The sequence below is a fragment of the Chlamydotis macqueenii genome, chromosome 2, assembly GCF_036417535.1.
Source record: "Chlamydotis macqueenii isolate bChlMac1 chromosome 2, bChlMac1.mat, whole genome shotgun sequence".
NCBI classification, from domain to species: domain Eukaryota; kingdom Metazoa; phylum Chordata; class Aves; order Otidiformes; family Otididae; genus Chlamydotis; species Chlamydotis macqueenii.
Window position 1 is genome coordinate 44,812,847 of NC_141557.1, and position 16,345 is coordinate 44,829,191.

Below are 16,345 nucleotides of genomic sequence, written 5' to 3' on the forward strand. Positions count from 1 at the left end.
GCACAGAGGACACGAGGGTGGCACCGTGGTGGCAGCGGCTGCCAGGCACTGCCTGTGGGTCTGGGGTCCCACCTGGCCCCAGCTTGGGCACTGGTTTACACCCACTCCCAGGCACACATCACCTCTGCTGCGGGGGTAAGACGGAGCTCAGCTCAGGTGACTTGTCCCTGCTTAATCCACTTAGAAAGCTCCCCTCTGCCTTCCCCCATGCTGCTTCAGCCTCTCTGCCCATAATGTTTTGGAAACAGGGAAGGCATCATCAAAAAGCCCAGTCCAAGCCACGAACAGGCTGCCAGTGACTTCCCCCAGCCTTGAGCAGCGTCTCTCACTGCTCCTTTAACCCTTCCCAGGGTCCTTGTAGGCTGTTCAGTGTTCCAAGCCTCCAATTTTCAAAGTTCCTGGGGAAGCAGGGGGTGAAGGCATCCAAAAATTCTCATGGATGTGCCCCTTTTGAAAATCCACGCTTAGACCCGTTGCTTGATAAATGTCGCTTAACACCTTTCTCAAGCAGTTGTGGATTGTCTCAGCAGACATCTCCTCCTCCTCTTTCCTACTCCCTGCGATCCTACAGGGGCATCCTACAAGGGAAGGGACACCTTTTGGAAAGGTAAGCACCCACATGCAGTCTCACATCGCCCATGCCAAGGGCATGAGGTACGTCCATCACCGCTGGGATTTGCAAGGCAGGCACGCCGTGGTGGTCAGAGGCCTGTTCAGCGGGGCGAGTCCTCGAACACCGTCAGGTTGCGCTCCTGGATGTACCTCAGCAGGACGCGTGCCCGCCTGTCGATGGTCCGAAGCAGAGGTCTCAGGCCCTCGGCGCCGCCCTGGCTCTCCCAGAGCTCCCGGTCCATGCGCAGTGACTCCAGCAGCAGGCTCTGCAACCTGCCCGACCGCAGTGTGGCCACTGTCACCGCCGGGAAGCTGCAGCAGAGGGGCAGAAAAGAGAGGGAGGGAAGGGGTTAGGTGCTTCGAGAAGAAATGTACATCCACCCAGAGGAACATGGGATGAGGAGCCTTCTGCTTAAAACTCTGTGCGTGGTGAGCATGCAGGACAGCTTCATCAGAAACAGATCCAAACGAGTTCCAAATCAAGGGGTCAACAGCATGCCAAGTGTATGCTGGACAACAACACAAGAAATACTGAAATACCTGATTATTTGTTATTTTTGTGCAGCTGCCAATCAGATAGGACTTTGGAGACTGCCACCAGCCACCCAGAGCAGGATGAAGATCCAAATTCAGTGCAGAGGCACATACGATGGGTTTGCAAGCCCAGCCACATGCCCTGTCCTGGGTGGTAGGTGGCCCTGCTTTGCAGGGGTGCCTGGCTGGGGAGGCCAGGGAAGGCAAAAAGGTGTGCACATTGGGCTGGTGTCCATCCCGCGTGTGCAAGCTCAGCCCTTGCCCGCAACTTGCCACCCAGGAGGGTGCACATTGCCCTTCCTACCTGTCTATGCCTTGCAGGAGCCTGAAGTTGAGCTTCTCCTCGGGGTGCTGTGGCCTGCCTGCGTTGTCAATGAACACCAGGCGGGATGGCATGCTCTTCCGGACCTGCCAGTGAGACGGAAAGGAGAAGTTCACTTACTGCGGGGAGTCACTGGTTTGGCTGTTTAGGCTGGTTTTTTAATGCATTGAATAATCCTGAGAGCATATGGGGGCCGGCAGCTGCCAAATATATATAGGTCCCCCTTGCTGCAACATCAGCTCTGCAAAGGCCTCCCAGGCACCTTCATCGTAGACCCAGAGCAGCTCCTGGGAAGTTGGGGGACATACCAAGATGTGGACCAGGACCAGCTCCACTGGGTTTCGGCACTTCTCATGGAGTCTCTCCTCCACGCAAGGCTCAGAGGGGTCAGGCTGAAACCCACAGCAGTAGCGGTCCAGGCGGTCGTGAACCTGCAAGAGACATTTGGGGACCTTAGCAGGGACAGGCACCCGGGGCGGGGAGGTCCAATTGTAAACTTTTCTTGCTCACAGGAAAATTAAAAATTTCTAAGGAGCCTCAGTAGACTTGAAATGGAAAAGCTGCATACACCGGTGAGTGAGAGAAGGGCAGGGAAGCATTCAAAAGCTGAGCCGACTTGCAAAAGCGTTTGGCTTGGAGGAGAGCCTAACAAAGGAGATGGTGACAGGCTTTTTTCTGCTGGAGTTCAGACACCTGCCTCAGGTACTTCCATACTCCATATTTACACAGCGAATGGGTCATGCTTCCAGCTGAAACCAAAGGAAGACGTACACAGTGATTAATGTAAAAAAAAAAAAATACTCAAAAGCATCTAAGGAAACCTAAGTTTTGAAAGCTCAGAAGGAGATTTCTTTTCCTCAGGCTGAGTCTTGGTACAGGGGATGATGGTTTCATCTGGCTCCTGGCTCATACACACCCTTTCATCCATCCCTACCAGTAACTTAAGCAGCTCTTGATGGAAAGATGATAAATGGAAAAGGATCTGCAAGGGAAAAAGCAATCTGTGCAATATACAGAGCATGCCTGACATTTAAGTTAGGCCATGGTGAGTTAACTACATTTGGGTTTAATTATTTGCAGGCACTGCTAAGGCTCTGTTTTGTTGAGGCTGTCAAGTCTCCCAACTTCCCACCCCAAATCCCTGCAGAAAATCCAGTGCTGCTTGGCAGCCTCCAGTGTTTCACCCGCACCCTCGGAAAGACGAGGGACTTTTAAAAGAAATAAATCTCTGTCAGACTTGGTTTCAATTACCCTGCCTTGGGATTTGTGAAGCTTCCTCAGCTTTGTCAGAAGAAGCCAGCACATCCTCTGCGGTGGCCTGTGGGGCAGACGGGACCTCACTGGCTGTCGACTGCCCTGCGTGCTGCCGTGGCCATGCAAGGGGGCTGCCTCACTACTTTCTACTCTGGAGGCCTGTTTACAACATATATATATATATATATAAAATATATATAAAATAAATCTATTTTCTGATTGGAGTGCAAAGGCGTCCGAGTTGCTAGCTTGCTCAGGGCTGGAGGTGCCAACCTGGGAGCCAGGGCTTGGGGTACAGAGAGGCTCCTGGACCGCCAGGAGGGCTGGAGCAGATCTCCAGTGAGCCCAGGGTGATCTACAGGTGATAACTACATGGAAACCAAGTGACCCACAGTGGCTGCCTATTCCCCTCACCCTGATAATTAGCAAAACGTATCAATTACTGGCTGTGCTTTGACAGAGAGTTCAGTCTGAACCCAAACACTAATCAAGTACTGGGAAAGCTGCTGCAGGAAACAAAAGGTTTGATTTCCATGGCTATTATATTCACAACCCTTTGAGAAGCAAGATTAGTCCCACACCGGCGCCCCTGAACAAATCCCTCTGTTTCCTGAGGTTTAATGAAGCACTTGGGTCAGTGTTTCTCCATCAGGAGACCCACCAGTGAAAAGTGCTATAGCATCTTTTGACACAAAACGCATCAAAAAGAAAGAAAACACATCTATGCATCTCCTTGGGCTACCTGTTGGAAAGCTCAGCACACCAGTTTCCCTCGCTTACTACATTGTTCTCCAGGCTGCACAGAAGGCGAAGACAACCTGAGATGACTTACAGAGACATTAAATGTGCTCACACCTCCATTCACTTGCCTGCAAGCGCCTGTGGCACCGAGGCAGCTCCGTGCTGGACCTGCGGAGGTGCAAGGTGGAGGCTGGACCTGGTGTCCAAGTGGAGCCCCAGGAGATGGACTAGCCGGCTGTGGAGATGCTGAGAGCACTGCTGATATGTTGACGAGCCCTCCCTCCCTCTGTCCCTCGTCAGGTCTTTTATATCAATTTCTCCTCACCAGAGCCGAAACAGCTCTAATGAACAGGACACTAGGTCTTACTGCTGGAACACAAATACGTGAGCCACACCTTCTCCTGTCCAAGTTCAAACCCTGTGAGAAGCTCCCTTTCAGCCCCTCTTTGGTCCCACGCGAAGCTCAGTTGCCCCAGAGCGTCCCCTTGGGTCCAACGAGACTTTCCAGCCATGACTCAGCCTGGGACAGCTTCCCTCAAGGAAAACTACCTTGCTCCGCCCCCAGCTGGGAAGGGGGTGCGGCAGGGCAGGGCCATGGCTGTAGAGCTTCAGAGTTGATGTATTTTTGGCCCTTTTTAAAGCACAAGACAAAGCTATCAACAGCTGCTCCCTTTCTAGCAGGCTCAGTGTTTTGCCCCTGGTAAAGCTTCGCACCAAGAGGGTTGTTCCCCTACGGCAAACACCAAGGGAAACCAATATAGATGTAGTCTAATTTTAAGGTTAATTGAAGAAAACAATCAAGATTTCAATGCCAATGTACAGCAGGGCTCAAAGCTCACAGCTTCTCCTTCCCCAGCAAGGGCTGTGGGAAGCTAAAGCCACTTCTATAACATCCTGCTGACTTGGTGCTTCTTTACCTTTACATGACTTTTCCGCATGGGAGGATCCCACTGGAGTTGCTGAGGAAAACCTGTGGATTGCCCTTGGACTTATCATTGCGCTGCTTTGGCCCTGTGAGGGAAAGTCTCTTTAAAACTAGACAGTTTCTTCTGGAGACTCAGCCTTTCCATTGCACTCCATGGTATTTTGGCCTGGGGAAGGGAGTTGGTTAATCTTCACATTTCTCTGGCTGTTTCAGCTAAAATATTTCCAAGCCCAGCCAGGAGTGCTCCGCCTCTGCCAGCCATAATCTGAGGTTATAAAGATTAATGGTCAGGATTTGCCAAAAAAAAAAAAAAAAAAAAAAAAGGAAAGAGTAAGGAGAACACATATTTTAATAGTCTTTTTTTTTTTCTTTATCCCTTCCTTTCTTTTTTTTTTGTTGTTTAATACTTGCCCTTTCAGGCAGTTTCCTCTTGTTTGATAATCAAAGCTCCAGCCACAAGGCACTTAAGCAGGCTTTTTCCACAGAAACCCCTTTTGCCTCCTCACAGCCATGCTTTAAGAAATGATCACTCTTTGGGATGCTGTCATAATCCCTCGTAGCAGCAGGGTATGATTTTCCAGACAGAGGATTAAGCGCTGTTAATCCCGAGGAGGAGGAAAGCAGTGCCGTATGAAGGGGCAGGGCTCCTGATCTCCGGCACCAGCAGTGCATCCCTGGAGTTTGATCTGATGGGGCTGATGCAGAACATGCTGCTTGTCCCTAAGGAAGCAGAGCCAACACTGGGAGAAAGCTCGGCCACCTGAGAGTGGACTTGCCGCCTCCAAAACTTGCCTGCATTTCCCTGCAAGCCCCAAACATGGATTGTGCTTGGGCCAAACTGCTTCTGCACGAAGCTCTGCTGCGCCCCATTAGCTAATGAGTAAAAATACATCCCAAGAAACCACAGCCTGTGGGACCTCGCAGAGGAGGAGACCATGGTCAGACAAGGCAGGCACAGGGAGACCCAGGCAGCACAGCCAGTGGGACAGGCAGTTTCCATCACCCCAGCCCTACCTGGAGGAGAAAGTCAAAGAGGGCCAGGCGGCTCCACTCGCCACGTGGGATGTTGGAGCAGGGACCGTCCCCAGCCACCTGTGTCGGTCCATAGGGTTGCAGCATCTCCTGGTACTGGAGCCACCCCAGGGCACAGGAGTTCTGGTCATTGTTGGGGTCCTTCAGGTGCTGGAGGTCAGGCGCCCACCAGACGATGGGTCGTGGGAAGCCGTTGGTGTAGCTGTAGGGCAGAAGGTGGCTGGTGAAGCGCCGGGCCACGACAGGCAGGCTGCGGTTCAGCCCCAGCACCCTGTCCAGGTGGAAGGCCAGCACCTCGTAGAGGTCCCCAGGGCGCTTGATCAGCCCGCACCGCCCATCCTGGCAGTCCCCCTCTGGGTCGGTTGGTGAGGCATCCCCCTCAGCATCCTCCACGGCCTGCAGCCCAACTCGCAGGACTTGCCCGTGGGCTGGGATGCGGGTTTTGGAGACCACCAGCCCACTGGCCAGCAGCCGCATCTTCTGGAGGTCATCATCAGAGAGCCATGGGGGAGCATTCCCCGCCAACCCCCGCCGCCATCGCCTGCCCCGGCCAAGGAGCTGGTCCTGCTGCAGCTGAGTGAGAGGTGTTGGGGACTTTTTGCTGCGGGCTTGTCCCCCAGATAAGGGGGCAGTGACCTCTTGCTGGGGGCCTGGAGGGAAGTATGCTGGCAGCAGGTGGGGGGAGCGATCCGGCAATGGGGGTAGGCGGGCCAGGGCCAAGAGGGCCAGTGCCAGCAGCACCCCAAGGGCCGCTGGGGCAGGGGGCTTCAGCCTTGTCCTTCGCCACGGTCTCTGGGCCTGCAGGGAGAGAAAGGGAGAGCGTTAGCAAGTGTCCCGGGGGGATGATGTTTGCTACAGCCGGAGCATCCCTGGACCCTTGCACCCTCCACCCAAAGCAGCACTGATGGGAGGCTCTTGACAAGCTTAATGGGGTTTGCTTTGAGCATGATGCCATGTCTGCAGCAATGATGCACCTTACGGGTGATGAATTCTTCATGGTCAAATATTTTGCTTTAAAAATTCAAGGAACAACAAAAAAAAAAAAAAAGCAAAAATGGAAAGAGCATCCATAAGTAACAATATTGGCCTAGTCTTCTCCAGGTGACCTTCTCCACCCAACCTAAGCTACTTTACTCCCATTATTTTCCTCGTTCAGAGGACGTCTCAACGTGCACCGAGACACAGCTTCTGATGCTCCCGGCAAAAGCAAGGCAGCTCCAAGTGCTGGTCGGGGGCTGTGGCAGCCTGTATCTAAAAAGGATGCAAACTGCTTCGTCTGAAACCTAAAATACCAGCATTAAGGAACTGCCTTTGGATGGGCACTACCAAGTCTTGGTGTGCATATCTTTATACACACACTTTCCCCCCCCGCCCCTTTTAATCATACTTTCTACTCTGAAGGGACTTGCAAAAAATTTTATAGGCTGGAAAGGCAGTTAGGAGTAAATACTGCGCAAGCCTCCCTGCATTGCTAAGCCAACGTAGCTCCGCTTTGGCCTAAAGCAATCCCACGTGTCCAGTGCTGGAGCTGCCCTGAGCACAGCACCTTCCTGTTGGGGATGATGTGGAGGGAAGCGAGGGGCAGCTCTAGGAAATCCTTCCAGCCCATCCCGATCCCCATCCCCATCCCCATCCCCAAACAGGCAGGCCACACTGCATCCATGCCACATCCACCCAAGCTTGGGCGATCTAACGCACTTTGGGAGGCTGGAGTGGCAAAAGGCACCTTGGAGCCGCTTCTCTGCTATACAAGAGGCATTTCCAAGTGGCTTGAACCCACATTGGAAGTCAAGGCAACGTTCGAGTGGATACATTTTTTTGCAATTATTTATTTTGGAAGCACAAGTACATCCATGGCAGACACAGCGGGACAATACATTGCCAAAGACAGGATAAGGGATTGTTTATAAGATGAAAAGCTTGGAGGGAAAAAAGAAAAGAGCTAAAAAGCTGGAGGGGAGAGAGCCAGCAGCCAGAATGACTTCCAAAAGGCAGCTGGGCAATCAGAAACATTTCCAGCCACAGGGCTTCCAGGACCGCAGGCTCCCGCTGGCTCTAGGGACTCACCACCAGCACAACGCCAGCCCCGAGAGGAGGTGCCCCAGGCCACCCTCGCACGTGAGCCCCTTCATAAGCTGATCCAGCACTACAGAACCACAGAAAGGTTTGAGTTGGAAGGGACCTTTAAAGGTCATCTCCTCCAATGCCCCTGCAAGGAGCAGGGACATCTCCAACCAGATCAGGTTGCTCAGAGCCCCGTCCAACCTGGCCTTGAATGTTTCCAGGGATGGGGCATCCACCGCCTCTCTGGGCAACCTGTGCCAGTGCCTCACGACCCTCACTCTAATTTTTTTTTCCTAATTTGAATCCACTTCCCTCTATTTTTAAAACTATTACCCCTTGTCCTATTGCAACAGGCCCTGCTGAAGAGTTTCTCCCCATCTTTCCTGTAGGCCCCCTTTAGGTACTGGAAGGCCACTATAAGGTCTCCCCAGAGCCTTCTCTTCTCCAGGCTGAACAGCCCCAACTCTCTCAGCCTGTCCTCATAGGAGAGGTGCTTCATGCCCTCACTGCAGGGAGGTCACTTCAGATGGCCCCGTGGTGAGGAGCCACATCCCTCCCAAAGACACTGCATCAGCCGGGGTGGATAAGAGGAGCCACAAAGCCACCGAATCGCTGGCAGCAGCCATGGGGATTTTCCTTCCAGGTCTCCCTCTCAAGGACTGAGTAGATTTAACGCAGCTTACAAGAGCTGGTGATGGTGCATTTGGAGTGATTCAGCTTTATAGCTCTCATTTAACCATTTATCTCACAGAAACACAATGTCATGCTGCAAAACGTATCCATCAGGCAAAATTCTTTGCTTGCACAGGGCTGATACCAGCCTCTGTCAGGAGCCGGGGCTGTCTGGCGCGGAGCTACGGGACCTGCCATGGGACCTCCCGTTTTAGCTCTCCCTTAAAGCCCCAGAGTGACAAGGAGCTACTGCAGGGTGAGATTGTTCAGAGAGTGATGCCCTGTTCTGGATCATAGGCAGGGTTATTCCAGGCCTGGTATTAACTATCCCAGGCATCATACTACATGGCTACGTTATCACCTTAGGCCCCTTTCTGGGCAGAGGATGAGCATGAACACCCTCAAGCAGCCCCGAGGGGTTTCTGTCGAGGGGTTGGTTGTGATGCCTCCCCAGCTGTCTCCTGCTTGGACGGGACAATGGTTTGCTGTGGAACCACAGCCAACGCCAACTAACACGGGTGGCACTCGAGCTCAGCAACCCAAAACCTTCATGCCCTGGATTTCACACAAGTCCTGCAGAGTGCAGACACACGCTTATTCCCAAACCCTGTAACCCAGGGCTGGCATCCTGAGCAAGAATTAAGGAGAGGTGCAATGTCTAAATCATAGTTTAACTACAGTAAAATAAGACTGTGGCATAAAAAGGCCAGATCCTGATACCCTGATATCCATACTCCTTTCAAGTCATCGCTGTGCTTCACAGTCCATCCCTCCAAACTAAAAGTATGCTGAATTAACTGGAACATCTACGGAGTTAATCCCAATGGACAGGCTTAACTGAAAATCTCAGTACTCCCATCTGCATGCAGCCCAGTTCCCTTCCCAATTCATGCTTCCCTGGGCACCTTTTCCCAGCGCCTCCCCAGTCCCACTCCTCTGGAGAGACATGGTCCACCCTGCTGTTGCCAAAACCCCCTGTAACCCTTTTCTGCATGGAGGATTTGCAGGCCAAGCATTTTTGTTATCCACCCAATAATAACCCCTTGGTCGCTTACACCACCGCTGGGCATGCGAAGAGCCCGGCTGCCAAAAATCCCAGTATCTTGGGGGGGGGGGGGGGGGGGGTGCATGCGGGAGCCATTTGGAGAACCTTGGAAATATTGCAGGAAAAATCCTTTTTAATCCACAGCTGGAGAGCAGTGGATGCCAAATGGATGGCAACGATTGCCGGGTTTTTAATGTCAAGTCAGTTTACAGTCCAAGTGGTTAAGGAATAATTATTGTCCAAACCCACTTTGTCTTCTCTGTCAGCAAGCTCGGGTTTGGGCATCACAAGTTAGAGCTTCATGTCTTTCCTACCTCAAGCTTGAAATCCTGTGCTGTGAAGCTGGGTGAGGGCCATTCCGGGCTCCCTTCCCCAGCCCCGTTCAGGGTTTCCCTGCCACATCCACAATAAAAAGAAAAAAAAAAGTGCAAATACAGTCTCTGTGTTATTTCTGGCAGTCGATATTGCAAATTTAATAATAATATAGATGACAGAATATTGCAGAAATAATACTGTATTTACAAGCCCACGGAAAATACTTTTCCAGAGAGACTTTCTCTGAGCCTGTGCTGAAAAAAAAGCTGCAGTTTAAGCTGTGGCTTCGATTCAGCCTGACATGCAAACCATACATACAGCTCTGCTGTGCCACTCTGCCGTACTGACAGTACAGCACGTCTTCGCTAGAAATTAGGTCCATTTCCCAGTGGGCAAACTACAGGCAAAACACATAAAATGGCTTAAGAGAGGTGCTGCTTGTTCCAGGATGCCAATAAGTAAATAATATATATCCTCGCTCATCAGAGGCACATACAGCACAGCCCGGGCTCCCGAAAAGCACAGCAGAGAGCCTGTGCAGCCCGGCTGCTTGAGGATAAAACTTTCTAAGTGTGGTTGGGAGGGTTTTATTCTTGACATTGTATTCCCAGGACACTTGAACCTTGGCACAATTTGAAGCGGAGAAGCCTGTTTCCAATTTCTTTTCAAAGTGCATCAAATTGGCTTTTGTCGAGCTTGAAAGAAAAGAAAAACAAACCCCAAACTTCATTATCCAAGAATGTAAGAAAGAGCCCTAAAGCTAGAAAGATGCCATGGAAACACGTGGCCTTTAAAAGTGGGTTTCATCCTGTTTTCCTCTGGTGTCTGAAAGAGTGCTCCTGCCCCTCCACCAGTAAATCCCAGTGTCCCAAAGAGATGCCCAAGGGAGCCAGGATGGCTCAGCCGTGGCCATGTCCCTCTTGTCTGCCCGCCTGCCCTAGGCTCCCAAGCTTGGAGGACTTTGTCGAAGGCCGCCGGCGAGCAGGTTAAAAGCAGGTACGTGCATTTATCCAGATGCAGGGGATATTTTGCAGGGGATATCCAGGGGATATTTTGCAGGAGGGCGGTGCAACACACAGAGCTGTACTTACCCTCCCAGCACCACACTCTCTGCCCGCCCAATGAACCGCAAAACCGCCTGGGCAGCAGGAGATGCAGCCCACCGTGACCAGTTTTAACAAAGACTGCTTGAAAAGCAACTGGGAAACCTCCTCTGGCTGCCCACCGCCTCCGGGAATGTTTCCAGACCTTTGCGCCCAACACGCGGTGCTCACGGCAGCTCCCAGCGCATGAGGGAGAGAGGCTGAGAGCGAGTGTGTCAACCAGAGCCAGGAAGGGAATAGCCCCTTCCTTTTAGGTTATTTTGGCTTTTAAGGGCATGGGACGTGGGCTAAGCTCACTGCTAGGGACCCAAAACTATGCTGAGGATGTGGAAGGAGACAAAACCTCTCCACCCCCAGAGCAACTCTGGGCAAGCCTGAGCAGAAGGAAATCCTTGGCAGAGTCTGTCGCCCATCATTCAAGTGCTTAAGTGACTTCCTAGATCATCCTGCTCAGGGAAGATAGATGGCTCGTGGAGTGGGGATTTATTAAGACAGCAATTAAATTAAGACTGCCAGCCTCAAAGGTAGCCCTGGCTCAAAGCGACTGCCCGAGGGAGGAGGGCCACTGTGCTCCCCCGACATGTGGGTACAGCACCAGGACCCACCACCACCCGCCTGCATCTGCATCTGAGGGAGTCACAGCAAACGCTCAGTCGTGTGAATCTGGGTAAATGGAAACCTGATACATTGCCACACGGTTCTGGGTCCTTCCCTGCAGAGTCAGCAAAGTCCTCATAGCTGGCACACAAGCCTTCCCACCAGTGTGTCCAAAACCAAACCAGAAAATGACCAAGTTATGTTGGCTGGGGCGAAACTTTAAAACATGCTGTGCTTTGCTAAATTTTGGACAGTCTGCAAAGCTTCTGCCTCATAATCTGGTGTATCTTCAGCTCCAGGCCCTGTGTCAGCTCCTTGAGCTTTCTTGCTCAATCCCCTCCACACAGACCCACTGTTTCTGGTTTTGGGAGGCCCCTCACCCTGGAGGTGCTTCTCTGCTAAGCCACAGGCTGAGCACTGGCTTTACTCACGCATCCCATCATCCAAAACACTGTGTTAAACAAAATTTTCAGCCAGTGCTGGAAACTGCTCTGTGTAGCAAGAAAATCCCAGCGCTTGTACGTAGCAGTATCGTTCCCATTGCACTGGCTGGTCCCAGTGGAGTTACAGACCAAACAAGTCCAGCCAAAACACGGGCTCGTAAAACCCCCAGGAATAGCCTACAAGAGCAACAAAGCTCCCAGCATCCCAAACATCCTGCTCGGCATCTTTACAGAGGACCTTGGGCAGGTAATGGAGGACATCATGGAGGAGAGGGATGCCATCACCTGAGTGGAGGACATCGCACCATGGGGTGCAGGTGATGCAGTCAAGGGCAGGGCTGCCACTTGGGGGGGACCTAGAGAGGCGATACACCACGTACTGCACCTGGGACAGACTAAAACCCTGTGGGGTACCAGTGGGGACTTGTTTTTCCTGTGATGGCACTGTCCTTACCCCTAAATCATGTGATTGTTCACTGAGAAAAAGGAAAGATTCATAATTCTCCTTGCTCCCACTGTGTACATCTTTTGGCTTGCAGGAAGTTAATATTCAGCTTGGTGAGGGATGGACAGGGCGCTTTTCATTCCGACGCTGTGCACAAGGCAGCTCCAGACTCCTCTGGTTTCATCTCAGAAGCCAACACAAAGCACCACACAAATAAACAGTCTCCAGGATGCCATACTTCTTTTGCTTTAAAGTAAGCAAATTAAAAGCTTTCAGATACCTCATCCTTCTCCTACCCAAGGTCAGAGTCGAGGCCTTTGCTGCGGACTCTTGCACTTAGCTGGGTCTTCTGCTTTGTGGAGACACATCTTGTAAGAGGTTGCTGGTTTTCCTTCAGGACATGTCACCAAGACACATGGGTCTGCTGCCGTTTACATATGCAAACATCTCCATTACTTTTTGACCATTAAAAGCCTTATATGAAGTGGCGCCAACCTGCACCTGAACTATCCAGGGCACTGCGGGCCCGAAATGGCACCTCGTCTTCACAGGAGGCAGCGAGGACCAGGGCAGCCCTGAATGCACAACTGTCCTGCTCACATTGCGGGACAAGGGAGGTCCTCCTCATCTTCCCTCCTCTCTGTCTGCTCATTCCTCTAAACCCTCGCACCTACGTGAGAGCAGCACAACCTAAAAATCCTGGCAGGGACGTCCAGGAGGGCAGAGCAGCGGTTTTGGGCGACCGTTGCTCCCCCCGCTGCTGTGCAAGATCCCGCCAGGTTTCCCTTTTCCCCTTCCCCTCGTCCCAGTTTCCCGGCCAGCCCATTGCATTCAGCTCCAGAGGTTTTCGGAGCAGCTTTCCAACTGCTTGCTGAAACAGCAAGAAGGGGGCCCCTTCCCCAGCGAAACAGATGTGGCTCGCCTTTGTGCAACATCTACGCCTCGTGCCGCCGTTCCTGTTGAACAGCCTTGCCTTTGTTCCTGAGGGGTCAAAGCGCAGGGGATGCTCTGGAGGAGGGCTGGACTCCTTCCCTTTGAGGCCCACACACAGAACTGCCTCAAAACCACCTGGGTTTCCTCTGGTGGAAAAATGCTTTGTTCCTCGCGACATTCAGGAATTGACAGTCCTGCTTCTCAGTGCTTCGGTTCCGTTCACACTAATGATTCCTGGGAGATTCCCAAACCCGAGGAAGTGACAGCAGGAACCTGTGATCCACCACAGATCCCCTTCCTAACACCCCCCCTCACCCCAATAACGTCTCTCCCTTACCTCTGGGTCGCTCACTAGCCTTGGCCTGGCATCCCCAGCGGGGCTGCGCTGCTTCAGCTCCTCTACACAGAGCAGCGGAGAAGAGCAGAAGTGCTCAAAAGCCACATCTTTTTTTTGTTGTTCTGGGCTGCGTTTAATATGGGAAAGAACACACTAAAATCAAATCAAATTTTATTTCTTTCTTGCTCTTGATGAGTTTACCAATCCCGCTGGTGAGTGCCTGAAAAACTGCTAAAGCTCCCTTACACATTTTGGCACTTGATCCCATTTTATTTCTTTCATGGGGGGGGGTGTCACATTTTTTATATATTTTGAGGACAGAGGGTTTTGACCCACTTATTTTCAGTTTTCACTTTTAACCGGTGGACCAACACCAGGAAACAGGAGTGCTCGGTGCCTGGCTGGGGCTCACAAAACTCGCTCCAGCAGCACTGGCGAGGGGCAGGACTGGATTCCCTCATCGGCGTTTCAGCGGAGGTCGCCCAAGTCGGACGGTTGGGTTTCCTGGAGCTGGCTGTCAGGTTTTTTCCCTTCCTGGAGAGCAGGAAAGCGCATTCATGGGATTCCAAAGGGGAGGGATGAGGAGGACAGCGGGGCCTTTCAGCCCTCCGGGCTTTCTTCAAAACAGAATTGTTCGTACAAGCCCTAGCCTCGGTTCCAGAGAGGTAACCCCATTTTCCTGCGTTTAAGCCATCCCTTTTTAAAGAGAAAAAAAAGCAGAAGCAAGCTGCTCGCCGCTCAGCTCTGAGGGCCGCCTGTGTCCCACAGACCCAAGCCCGGCAGCAGCCACCCTCCATCCCTCTTCTCCTTCTCCCAGTGAACCCCATGGGGTGAGTGAGAGGAGCAAACATGGTACCAGCACCGGTGTGGCCCAGCTCTCAAAAAAGGGCTTATCCTTCAGGGCAAGGCAAATAGCTGCAGGCGGGCTGGAGTTGCTGACCGTTTGAAACAGAAGGGGTAACTAAGGCATTTGGCATCTACACCAGAGGATTAATAAAGTGTAATCAGTCCCTCTTATTTATACTACCTCATACTAGACAAACGACAGAGCAGTTGGAAATTACTCGCTGGCAGATTTTGAAACCAGAAGAAAGGAGATGTTTCTGCAATGCAGTCATCCCCCAGCCCTCACTGCTCCAGCAGGTCGGGCACGTACAGCAGCTGCATCCGACAAGCAGCCGGATGCAAGCGCACACTCCCTGTTAACAGCGAAGCTGGGATCTCTCAGGCTTTCTACAAGTGATCACACTCCTGGTGATTTTGAAGGAAGTCAAAAATCATCTTGAGCATTTTGCTGAGGGTTTTGCTGCAGATGAACCAACAAGACGACCAGCTTAGGGCACAGCCTGAATTTTCTCCCCATGGCTGTCACCACTGTGCCTACAGGTGCCCAGAGCAAACCCAGGTTACGGGGGAAATCAAAGCAATTAATCAGGAGCTCACAAAGGGGAAAGGACTGCAGAAGCAGACCTTCCCTTGCCAAGGCAAAATGGAAATCCTGGCAAAAACTGAATCCCATGCTCTCGCAAGGGAGACCACACCAGGTACCTGGCACAGGCTATGTCCTCTTTGAAAGGCTTCACAGTGAAGGCTTGCACAGGAAAGCGTTGCTGCGGGTGAAAGGCTGGTGTGGGGAGAGCTGCCTTGCTTTTTTCTTTGACAGGGAGGAGATATCTCCAGCCTCAAAATTGGTGACACAAGTGTCAGTCCGTTTCTCCTGCTGCTGAAGTTCATTTGCTAAGAAACCCAGAGCAGCCTATGCAAACTGTAGGATGGAAAGCACAAAGCACGACATCAGGGTCCCTAGCGAAGGCTGGCATGGTCACACTGCTCCCAGCGATGCTCTGAGTCATCACCACACTCTCGAGGACATAAAAACATGAGTGACACCAAAGCACCAGTACCAAGCGCCTCCTCAGCTCATCCATCACACACATTTGCAATCCCTACCCTACACGAGCTTTGCAAGGGCTGAGGTGGCAGAGCAGAGACGGACCCCCCCCCCGCCACGGTCCAAATCCCCTGGTGTGATGCCCCAGTTGTCCCCTGGCGGGATGGTTGTAACAGGGAGTGGTGGGGGCCGTGTCCCAGCCCAGCTGGCTCGTGCTTGCTCAGATGGGTCTTAAAACCAGTTGCCAAGGGATGTCCCAAACCTGAGCGCTAAATCTAGATGACATGAAAAACCACCCTAAGGTTTGGAACGTGCTGCGGATGCGGGGAAATCTCCTAATGCTGGGAAAACATGACATTTCTGGGAGTGGGGGGAAGTTTTCCCTTGCCAAACTGGCCATTTTTGTGACTTTTTGATAAAAGAGCTGTGCTGTCTGGGGATCAAATGGCAAGCACGGAGGGGCTCTTCATGCTCTCTGAGTCTATCTTCACTTTGCTGCCTTCACCCCACGCTCTTTGCCTGCCTGAAGCAATGTCACCTGGGCTCTTAAAAAAGGTGGATTTTGGCTGAGGAAGCATAATTGCCTCCCTGGCTGACAGCAGTGCCTTTAGCTACAGCAGCCCCAGGCACTGCCTTTACAGGGGCATCCTTACAATCTGCTTTGTCCACCCTTAGTGCTATCAAGGACAGATACATGCCAGAGTAGGTCCATGCCCTGCTTTCCTTGCCATGCCATGACCCTCTGAGAGGTCCCACTCGACTTTAACCCCACAATGGAGAGAGCCAGGACACAGCCTCGCACCTCATCCCATGGGGCTGGTGACCCTGAGCAGACGCAGCATCACTTCCCACCACTGGCTGGGCAAGGAAACCCCTAAATCCTACCATGTCTCGCAGCACTGGCCGACGCGGTCCTCCTCGTGTGCTTCACTGCCCACAGGTGACACAGCACGCGGTCACCTCCTGAGCCGGGTGCTGGATGCTTGTGGCACTTCCATGCAACACCAGGAACCCACACAAAATACAAAAATTAAAAAAACCAGCAGCAATTAAAAAAAAAAAATAGTCCAGTAATTAATC

The 16,345-nt window shown here is 52.1% G+C and overlaps 1 protein-coding gene across 1 annotated transcript; it reads right to left on the bottom strand.

Moving 5' to 3' along the window:
• Positions 1–713: 713 nt before the first annotated feature.
• Positions 714–16,253, bottom strand: GASK1A (golgi associated kinase 1A). Its single transcript, XM_086742252.1, has 5 exons — positions 16,151–16,253; positions 5,403–6,218; positions 1,777–1,899; positions 1,451–1,554; positions 714–924 (listed from the first exon to the last, which is right to left on the bottom strand). Exons 1-5 carry the CDS (start codon positions 16,151–16,153, stop codon positions 714–716), a joined length of 1,257 nt encoding a protein of 418 aa, XP_086598378.1. The 5' UTR covers positions 16,154–16,253.
• Positions 16,254–16,345: the final 92 nt, after the last annotated feature.

Excerpts from the sequence above, each read along its gene's own strand:
- GASK1A (XM_086742252.1), bottom strand. Across the intron at positions 1,555-1,776 it reads TGGTCCTGGTCCACATCTTG|GTCCGGAAGAGCATGCCATC; the intron begins GTATGTCCCCCA and ends TCTCACTGGCAG. Across the intron at positions 925-1,450 it reads CTCCTGCAAGGCATAGACAG|CTTCCCGGCGGTGACAGTGG; the intron begins GTAGGAAGGGCA and ends CCTCTGCTGCAG.